The sequence below is a fragment of the Podarcis pityusensis genome (assembly GCF_964106645.2).
Source record: "Podarcis pityusensis genome assembly, chromosome: 12".
In the NCBI taxonomy this organism is placed as follows: domain Eukaryota; kingdom Metazoa; phylum Chordata; class Lepidosauria; order Squamata; family Lacertidae; genus Podarcis; species Podarcis pityusensis.
Genome location: NC_138037.1, coordinates 56,728,629 through 56,739,515, shown reverse-complemented (window position 1 = coordinate 56,739,515; position 10,887 = coordinate 56,728,629). Strand labels below are relative to the sequence as shown.

Sequence of the window (10,887 nt, the reverse complement as noted above, 5' to 3'; positions counted from 1 at the left end):
GGTTACAGACTCCGCTAACCCAGAAACAGTACCTCGGGTTAAGAACTTTGCTTCAGAATGGGAACAGAAATCGTGTTCTGGCAGCGCGGCAGCAGCAGGAGGCCCCATTAGCTAAAGTGGTGCTTCAGGTTAAGAACAGTTTCAGGTTAAGAACGGACCTCCGGAACAAATTAAGTATGTAACCAGAGGTACTACTGTAAAAGTATCTGTGCATATATTTGCCTTCTGGCCTTCCCGAGGATGGGCTGTGGGAACATCTGGCCTCAGGAAACCCATCAACGGATGTTCATTGTTCCCCTCAAGGGAGGGATGCTCTGTAATTGACTGTATATCCTAAGGATTATGGGGGGGGGGTATCCAAGTTGAGTAAGTGACTTCACTTAGAGGACTATGGAGGAAGGCGATGTCCAAGTCCGCCTTTCCTTTTGAAGCAAAATGTCATTGAAATGGAAGAATTGGTTTTGGCATTGATTTTATGTGATTTTCAAAGGTCCATCAGCATGGTCAAGTACAAGGCGATACAATTTTGACACTTTTTTGCAACAATGCAACAAGTTTTGCCAACAGAAACCAGATGGGATACAATTTGTGAGCTTTCTCCATGAACAGTGCAAAGGCTCATTGTCCTGGGGTTTTGAGGGAGGAGAGATGTTGAGAAGTGACAAAAATGATTTCCAATAAGTGCCCCCCTTTATTTCCATAACAAGTCCTTGAGTCTGTACTCTGAATAGTGAGACCAGGTACCTAGAAGTGGCAGCGCATGTCAGCCCAACCCCTGCAGAGTCTCATCAGGGCTGGCCTTAAGGCAATTGGAGCAATTTGGACCCCGCAGGCCACTCCTAAGGGGGTCCCTGCACCAGGGCAATCTAGATGGATTGTATTTCTATCTCTAAGATTCCAAGTTGGGCACCACTGGCTAGCCCTGAGTCTTATAGTTGCAGAGCCCAAGTTGCCCTGCCCTTGCATGAAGTCTTGGGTTTGCAATTTTGGGAGAGGGGAGCAGGCGGGCTGGGGAGGCCCCCTAGATTTAGAGGCGCTAGGTTCCAGCCTCCTTAGCCTATACATAAATCCAGCCCTGCTCCCTTGTTCCTCTGCCTATATTAGCAGGCTGTGCACAAGAGCAAGTTTTAATGCACCCACATAGCCCAGCCTATGACTAGCAATCCACATGATATTCAGAACCAGCTCAGTTTCAACTTGTGTTCACATGAATTATAATATTCAAACCTATAGGGCATCTTTAAAAATACCATGCTTTTTGTTTTTTAAAAAACTGAAAATGTTTGGGGGAAAACATGCAAGTAGTCAACAAGAGACTCATAAATTTAATCACAACTTTGCTTCTTTTTATGCAATTGAGTACCAAACACTTTCACCAGACCAACAGTCTGGCTTCATTAAAAGAGGTATATGATCCACTATCAATAACATGAAAAACCACATTTTAATTTTTTTTTTACTTTGTGTTAAGTTGGATTTCAATGTACAACATCAGAGGTGATGGTCAGAGTGGGTTCTACCCAAGGTTAAAAAACAAATTGTCAGTTCTTAAGACACACTGAATTGTTATGGGAAGGGATTACGAGAGTCAGTGCTTTTTTCTGGGGGTACACAAGGGTGTGCAGTGCCAGCACCATTTTTTTCTAGAATAAAAGCACTGGTTAAAAGTGTGGCACTCACTGTAACAACTTCATTGCGAGTAGGGGCACTTTTTTTTTTTTATAAGAAGAGTTGTCGAACAACTTCTGATGAGTGCAATATTGGCTATACTTGATTTAATGCTTACAGCATATTTTCTTTTTCCTTTATTTAAAAATTGGCACTGTTACTAGATCCATCGAAGACATGTTGGGAGTAATATAAAGCAGCCATTTTCAATTAAAGGTTTGATCTGAGAAGCTGTGCATTGTGTGTTCAAGTGATCTGCATGGGCCACAAGTGCAAATGAAAGGTGAAGCTTACACATTACTCCAGTTCAGTCTGAGTAACATTGAAAGCTGATTTCAAAACAACAGTGATTAAATCTAGAATTTAGTAGTTACTAAATTACGGTACTAAATGAGTAGTAATTTAGTAGTTACTAAATGAGAGCCAGTGTGGTGTAGTGGTTAAGAGCAGTAGTCTCGTAATCCGGTGAACTGGGTTCGATTTCCTGCTCCTCCACATGCAGCTGCTGGGTGACCTTGGGCCAGTCACACTTCTTTGAAGTCTCTCAGCCCCACTCACCTCACAGAGTGTTTGTTGTGGGGCAGGAAGGGAAAGGAGAATGTTAGCCGCTTTGAGACTCCTTCAGGTAGTGATAAAGCGGGATATCAAATCCAAACTCTTCTTCTTCTTCTTCTTCTTCTTCTTCTACTGCACACACCTAAACAAATTTACTTTGATGCAAGTCACCCAAAGTTCACGTTATTTATTATTATTATTTATTAAATTTGTATACCGCTGTTCAACCAAAGATCACAGGGCGGTTCAGAACATAAAAATGAGAACACAAAATACATAATAAAAACAGATACAAAAACTAATCAATAATCCCTCTCCATATCCTAGTTTAGATCTTTAAGATTACAGCCTTAGGGCCATTTCACATTACATGTGTCAGACAATTCTGCCTTTTTTGTGAATGCTCCTGTAGAGGTGCCTGCAATGACACGTTCAGTGCACACACTTTCTAGATTTGTAGGTACACACTTAAATAGCCTAGGTATACTTCTAAGAATCTAATCTGTTAAAAGTCTTTAATTTCATAGAACCAGAGAGTTGGAATGGATCCAAAGGGTCATCTAGTCCAACCCCCTGCAATGCAGGAATCTCAACTAAAGCATCCAAGTTAGATGGCCATCCAACCTCTGCTTAAAAACCTCCAAGGAAGGAGAGTCACAACCTCTTGAGGGAGTCCATCCCACAGTCAAACAGCTCTTACTGTCAGAAATGAGATTACTGTCAGAATCTTATTTCTAGTAACTTGAGGCCATTGGTTCGAGTCCTACCCTCCAGAGCAGGAGAAAACAAGCTTGCTCCATCATCCACGTGACAGCCCTTAAGACATATGAAGATGGCTATCATATCTCCTCTCAGCTTTCTCTTTTCCAGGCTACACATACCCAGCTCCTTCAACCATTCCTCATAAGGCTTGGTTTCCAGACCCTTGATCATCTTGGCTGCCCTTCTCTGCACACCTTCCAGCTTGTCAACATCCTCCTTAAATTGTGGCGCCCAGAACTGGACACAGTATTCCAAGTGTGATCTGACCAAGGAGGAATAGAGTGGTACCATTACTTCTCTTGATCTAGACACTACATTTCTGTTGATGCATCTGAAAATAGCACTAGTTTGGGGGGGGGGGTTGGCTGCTGCTGCTGCTGCATCACACTGTTGACTCATATTAAGCTTGTGGTCCACCTAGATCCTTTTCACATGAACTGCTACTAACCCAGGTGTCCCCATCTTATATTTGTGCATCTGGTACTTCCTGCCTAAGTGCAGAACCTATTGAAATTCATTTTGTTAGTTTGGGTCCAGTTCTCCAAGCTGTTAAGGTTATTCTGAATCCCGATTCTGTCTTCTGTGGCATTAGCTACCCCTCCCAATTTGGTGTCATCTGGAAATTTGATGAGCATCCCCTCAGTTCCTTCATCCAAGTCATTTATGAAGACACTGAACAACAACAGGGCCAGGACAGAACCCTGCGGCACCCCACTTGTCAGTTTTTTTCAGGATGACAAGAACTCCTATCCCACTTGGACTCCTTTCCCTTTGAGCATTTCTGACCATGTGATCAAACCCTGGAGCTCCTTCAGCTTTTCGAAATTGGCCTTCTTAAAGTCCAGAGTGTGTGTCCAACTACACTCAGTTTTCCCTCGCCTTTGTATCATGAAACACAGGAGGACATGATCACTTCCTCCCAAGTTCACAGGTGCTTCCACTTTGTTGATCAGTTCCTCCCTGCTGGTGAGGACCAGGTCCAAAATAGATGACCCCCTTGTTGCTTCTTCCACCTTCTGGGAAAAGAAATTGTCAGTGAGACATTTCTTCAAAATGTATTTGTTTGATTACTGCACAACACTAGAACTCATTCAAGGTTCTGAGTATATTAAAACCAAAGTTTTTTTAAAATATTGCTTTCATAATATTGCCCATTATAGCTCAGTCAGAAGAGTATGAGACTCTTAATCTCAGGGTTGTGGATTTGAGTCCCATGTTGGGCAAAAAATTCCTGCATTGCAGGAGGTAGGACTAGATGACCCTTGTAGCACCTTCCAACTCTACGATTCTATGATCACATTCAATAATAACTGTAAGACATTTTTCTAAGACAGAGAAAAGCCCACCTCTCAAGTCCCTTAAACATAATTGCATACTGATTCCCACTTTCCCTTAAACTGAAGACTGGGGTACATTGTTGTGGCATGTGCCTACACCTGGGGTCTCTGCCCGATACTTTGGTGTGTCGCCTGAGGGGCCTGGTTGATACAGCAGGTGAAGGAGGAGAGTGAACAAAGGGAAAGTGGGTGGCGTATATGGGAGAAACGGCCACTGCCTGGCCTCCCAGTTCAGGAGCAGAAACAAAGCAATGGGGAAATCTGCAGCCTGGCCACCCTAAGCAAGGTCTCGTCTGCTCTGCAATTACAACATACCAAGAGACTGAGAAGCAAGTGCAGGTGGAACCCAGAAAGGCCTAACAATGGAAGACAAATGAAGGACATTTATCGCAAGCAGAAACTATGGAAGATTCCAGTATTCTTTTTTTTTTTTTAAATAATAAACTCACCATGATATGGAATGAATCTGTTGTTTTCTAGTGGTCTTAAATTTCTACATCATTTCTTCATCATATTCTGGAAAACTGCAATCATTCCCTAGTATTTGGTAACTCTTACATCTCCTATGAAGTTCATTTTGAATAAATCAGCCACCACATCAAAAACAATGAGTAAAAGTCACCTTGAAGCAACTTTACCATGTTAAAAATGAAAGACTCAGGCCCCAGAGGAATGCGGAGAAGGAATACTAAACATCCAGATATTACCTCTGGGTCATCTGACACATCACACAAAGAAAGGCAAAACCATCAAGTGTATACTCAGCAGGCTACTGCAACCAATCCTGGAGCTCTGCTGAGTGTATTTGTCCCATTCACATCTGTCACACATTTTCAGATGCATACAATGAATATCTTCAGTGTACGCCTAAATAATGTCATGCAAAGGGGCCCAAAGTCAATAGGAAAACTCTGATTCAAAGACTACCCATTTTATTTTATGAATTCTCTTTAGAGAATAAATATTTCCTAGGCAATCAGTTTTTTTGTTGCTAGACCTCTGCTTATCATTGTTGGCGCTGAACATTTTTACCTTCCACACAATTGCTATGATATTCACACCATCAACAGTACATCACAATGTTAGCTCTTGGCAGCAAGACACTCCTTTACTCCCCAAAACAACTGTCAGCAAAAAGTAAAGGGAGCCAGATTTAAGATGCTAGGCTTGGACCACAGGCAGAGCTGCTATAATCCTGTTCCACCCAGTGTTTGTTCAAGTGAAGCTGGGCGATGGATCTTTTCCTGCCCTGGAACCATTTCCCACACTTTATCTTACCACATGATCCAGTCGCTTCCTTGATTAACAAACATCACTCATCTCACATCTTTCACTTGCTTCTGCCATTACCTCCTGTCCTGTGCTCCTGGTTTCCCATATTTAAAATACAAGTGACTCCAAGGTTTTTAGGCTGGTATACATTGTTTTGTGCTTATTACCATACTGTGCTGCATCAATATGTTAATACATGTCTTAAAATCACAAATACCATTTTTTTAAGTGTATGGGATTTAAATATAGGCTTCCAATAAAAAGCACTATAAAAACTTTCATTCTTGCTTTGAAGACATCAGAAAAGAATTCCCCCTGGGGCTGCACATCCACCAGTGTCCAAACAGTGCTAACTAGGAGGAGAGCAAGGTCAACAGAGCACTAGCAAGTCTTCTGCTGCTCCCAAGCCTGCTCTCTTCTGCCCAAGTCACTGTTCACTGCAGAGAAGAGAGGTTAAGTGGAGGATTTCACCGCCTGCTCGTATGGTGGTGGTGGGGTATTACAGTAAGAAGGGAGAGGAGGGTAAACTGGGTTCACTTGTGGGGACTTAGGTTGGACGTGGTAAGTCATAGCCATGGGGTTCATCATAGCTCCTTCTGGGTCTGTGTAGTATGCCATCCCCGGCTGCTGGGCTCCTAAAAGTGGGAGACACAAAAGAGTAATGCCGGGCATTGGTCTGTGTTGTCAATATTTGAAAGGAGTCACAGATGATTTTCAAGGCACCAACAGGCACCAACAGGCACCAACTTGTTCACTTCAAAGAAATCCCTTTCTTTATCTATCATACATATGTATTATATGTACACACACAAAAAATGGGTGCACCCCTGCTTGCTCCACTCTCTAACCCCCTTGATATTCCCCCACAGTAAACCTACAGAGCTTCCCCCTCCCTACCCCAGTGCAAATACTAAGCTTGCTATTCACCTTCCCAGTCCTATACTTGGAGGGCATTCTTGAAACCCCCCCACCCTGGATCACTCAAGCCAAAGATGGGGTGGGGAGCTTGTACATCTTTTCTCCTGATGCAATTCATTTCTATCATTTTCAAAATTTAACGTCATCCAGCAATAAGGGGCCACTTAATATTTTCTATTCGTTCTAATTGTTACATAGGAACAGTTCAGTACTTGCTGTTCTCTTCCATATTTCCTGCCACAGGAAGCAGCAGGCACAGGGAAAGAGAAAAACCAGCAGGAGAGAATTATAAAGTATAATGCGGTTTTAAGTGATCACTTGGCCAAACACATAAACACATACGGGCGACTTCCTGGTTTTCAGCATTCAGCAATGGCTATAGAATAAGTTACTCACTGGTCTGCCTAGATAAATGCTTGCATGCTAAGCGTCTGGTTATATTATCCTCAGATCAATCACAACAGTAGTCTGTGGCCAATAATTATTGTCTCACATAGCAGTACTAGTAGCAGGATGCAATTTCTGACCTGCTGCAGAGGGGTTAGGTGGCCGGGTATACGACACGTTGTATGTTGTTTCATCAACCAGCGGTGGAGGATACATCCGCCTTCGGATAAAAAACCCCGCCCCACAACAGAACAAAACTCCCATCATCAGAAGGAACCTGATCAAAGGGGAAGGAGAGAAGGAACAAATTTAACCAGAGTTTGCACAATTTGTAAAAACCCTAAACATTTACTCAGTAGTTAATTGCAGATCCAAGTTTTTTGTTTTTTACTATTTTTTATTATTACTTATTATTATTATTATTATTTACCCACCCCCCATCCTAAAGTCTCAGGGTAGATTATGGCAATGAACACACAGCATTAAAAACAAACTAAATCAACTTACAATCACAGAAAGAAGGTGGGTCCTAAAAAATATACCTCTCATGTGTCAAAGGTCAGGGTAAAGAGGGGCATCTTCGGCATTCACTGAAAATGGTATAGTGGAGTTGATAGATGCATCTCCGCGGGGAGGGGTCTTCCACCACCTAGGGACTACCACAGAGAAGGCCCTCCCGCAAATTCTTGGGGGGCAGAACTATAAAGAGGTCCCTCTCTGCCAAGCTTGACTCCCAATAGGGTCTGTAGGGAAGCAAGCAGTCTATGTAGGGCTTTAAACACTGATGTGAGCACCCCGAATTGGGCCCAGAAATATTTTGTGGCCAACAGAAGCCCTTTTTTCAAGGCTAGCTGAAGAATAGGGAGTGTGTTTTTTTTGGGGGGGAGGTCACACCTGGGGAGAGAGAAAGGTAACTCCCCCCCCCCCATGATGATCATTGACATCAAAAACCCCCCTAGATCACATGGGTCTGAAAGAAACCTTAGATCACCAACTTTAGGTAATGGGTGGTGTGGAGCCACAGCTGGGGAGGAAAAGATTAATTATTTCCTGTCTAGCTGTGACAGCCTTCACTACTGGCAAAAACATCCCTGTGCATGATATGTTCAAATAATAAATCAGTCTATTCATTCTATGATACTTTCCCTCATCAACTGTTATTATTATTACTAGCAGTAGTGGTAGTAGGAGTAACCGTATTTTTCGCCCTATAGGACGCACCGGCCCATAGGACGGACCTAGTTTTTTGGGGGGGAAATCAAGGGGAAAATTTTTATTTCCCCCCCAGGTTTGCGCAGCCATCCCCAAGCTAGAAGAGGGAGACGGAGCGCTCCGTCTCCCTCTTCTGCCTTCAGGGACAGCTTGCCCCGCTGTCCCCCGGGTTTGTGGGGCTGGCGGGGGAAGAAGCAAGCTTGCTTCTCCCCCCCCCCGCAGCCTCCAGATCAGGTCGGGGAATAGCGGGGTGGCGGCGCTCCGCCTCCCCGCTATCCCCAGAGCTTGTGGGGCTAGACCAGGTCTGGGACATCCCGCCGGGCTTGCAAGACTTGCGGATAGCTTCCTGAAGCCTGGAGAGCGAGAGGGGTTGGTGCGCACCAACCCCTCTCGCTCTCCAGGCTTCAGCGAAAGCCTGCATTCGCCCCATAGGACGCACACACATTTCCCCTTCATTTTTGGAGGGGAAAAAGTGCGTCCTATAGGGCGAAAAATACTGTAATTAGTTAGTTAGTTAGTTTATACCTTGCTTTCCCCCTAACAGGGACACAAGGCAGCTTATAGATAAAAGTAATTGCTGAGGATCTCCAGCAGAGAGACCCACCACACTTGCCCTGAACCTCAGTTCCCAGGATGCTCAAGGGGAACCCAATTATTGTTACATTCAAATTAAAACTGATATAAATTTGTAGTGTAGATATAGCCTTAGAGCAGGGGTCAGCAAACTTTTTCAGCTGGGGGCCGGTCCACTGTCCCTCAAACCTTCTGGGGGGCCAAACAATATTTTTTTTGGGGGGGGAGAATGAATTCCTATGCCCCACAAATAACTCAGAGATGCATTTTAAATAAAAGGACACATTCTACTCATGTAAAAACATGCTGATTCCCAGACCGTCTGCAGGCTGGATTTAGAAGGTGATTGGGCCGGATCTGGCCCCCGGGCCTTAGTTTGCCTACCCATGCCTTAGAGAATCCAATTAGAAGATGCAACCCTAAACTTATCAATAGTTATCACTGCCTTACCAAAAATACCATAGTCGCTGGATAGACAAAGTCCTTATGCAGCATCTTGAACCACAGCAATCTTCATAGGAGCGGCATCTGCATAAAAATAAAAAGAAGAGGAAATTTGGTGACTGCAAAGCAAAGAAGCAGCCTGGCAGAATACGGCATTGACAGGAAAGGAAAACCTCAGTGGGCTAAGATTCTGTCAAGCCTCATGGTTTTAGCTGTCAACACATTAGCTGAAGAACAGACGTAGAAGATGCAACAATTCCAATGCAGAGAGATCTAAGAATGTCATTTGTGACATTATACATCTGGAGGCTGTACCATAGCTGTACCGTGTTGCTATGGTTGCACAAGACACAGCTGGGCTGGGATGCTCCCTTGAGACTTGATAGCAATGCTAATTTGCGCCTGTAAAGAAGCCAACATTGCTAATGCCCTACAATTGTAGTCACTAATACAGAGAAGTCCTCAGCTCTGGATGCAACTGATTTTTATTTCAATCATATTCATGGTGTTCCACTTGGGATTATCCAGGAGATAAAAAGAAACACACCCACAGCTTTGAATTAATTTCCTATATGTAGTTTCTAAAACAGGAGGTAACTCTGGGGTGATTCTCACACACGATTGCAACATCAAACAGATACTTGTATGTGAATACAGGTCAATCAAAAGAAAAATGAAAAGGTATAGACTCTGAAAGGTGAAAAACACCAGAAACAACAACTAATGGAAATAATTACAAAATCAGATAAATGTTAATAATATGCAAAAATTCAGTTGTATATTGTAATGTATATTAACAGACTGTACTATAAATGACTATACCAGCTTGTGATGGGACGATGAGCTGCTTGTGTGTAAAATCCAAGTCCCTCAGAGTTTGGTCAAGTTTGCAAACCTCTGTCTGTAACGGAGCCCCTTAAACATGGCTCCGTCAGTCGCTGGCAGATTCCGACAGTGGTTGCTTTCGGAATCGCTTCCAACATAAAAGCTCCTTAACGGAAACACGTCTTCTGGACTCTCTGCGTGACAGTTTCCGGCGAGGAGTGGGTGTCCCTACAGGAGGTCCTGAAACCTCCCCACTGTTTTCGCTGGAAGTGTCTCGGAGCCATCCCTCCTGCTCACTTTCCCTCAGCTCACCTCCTCTCCCCCTACTGGTTCCCTCTTCAGCTGCTGAGTCTCTCCCAACCTGTGTGAGCCCTTTCACCTCCCTTCCTTCCGATGGCAGTTCCCTGACACAGCTAGTCACAAAATGCCTGCATGAAAAACCTTATTTAATTTGATATACTGCCAAACAGCAAATAAAACTGGAAATCCACACAATTTAAAGATGGCTGAACTCAGTCATGGCTGACAGATCACTGGACCCATTTTCACAAAGCTCTTCACCAGGAGTCAAAGTAAAAAGAAACTTAATGCTGGTTGTTTAACATATCCTGCCTTTTAACAGGATTGAAGGCAGCTAGGAAATGTCCATGAATCAAATGCAGTAAGAGATTAACATAAGCAACACTTTCTTTGGAGGGAAATCAAAGAAACAGGAAAGAAAACACGGTGAGTGAAAAAGAAAGCTGGGCAGCACTGAAGTGGTGTCATCCTGAGGACTCAGGAGAAAAACAAAATAATGCTGAGCAGGAAAAGAAATCCAAAAGTTATATCTGAAATAAAATATTTCTTTGAATTAGTACTTTATTTTTCACATTTCTATCCTACCTTTCTACTACAATGTTCAAGAGCAACTTTAGTAGTGAGTTCAAATGTA

At 43.4% G+C, this 10,887-nt stretch overlaps 1 protein-coding gene across 1 annotated transcript in view; it reads right to left on the bottom strand.

The window, feature by feature from the left end:
• Positions 1-2,395: 2,395 nt before the first annotated feature.
• The window catches only part of VOPP1 (VOPP1 WW domain binding protein), a 46,776-nt gene continuing 38,284 nt past the window's right edge, over positions 2,396-10,887 (bottom strand). Inside the window, exons 3-5 of the mRNA XM_080976063.1 lie at positions 9,135-9,212; positions 7,040-7,176; positions 2,396-6,229 (exon numbers count right to left, since the gene is read on the bottom strand). Of these exons, the coding sequence (XP_080832189.1) occupies positions 6,048-6,229; positions 7,040-7,176; positions 9,135-9,212 (397 nt within the window). The 3' untranslated portion in view covers positions 2,396-6,047. The remainder of the gene's footprint in view (positions 6,230-7,039; positions 7,177-9,134; positions 9,213-10,887) is intronic.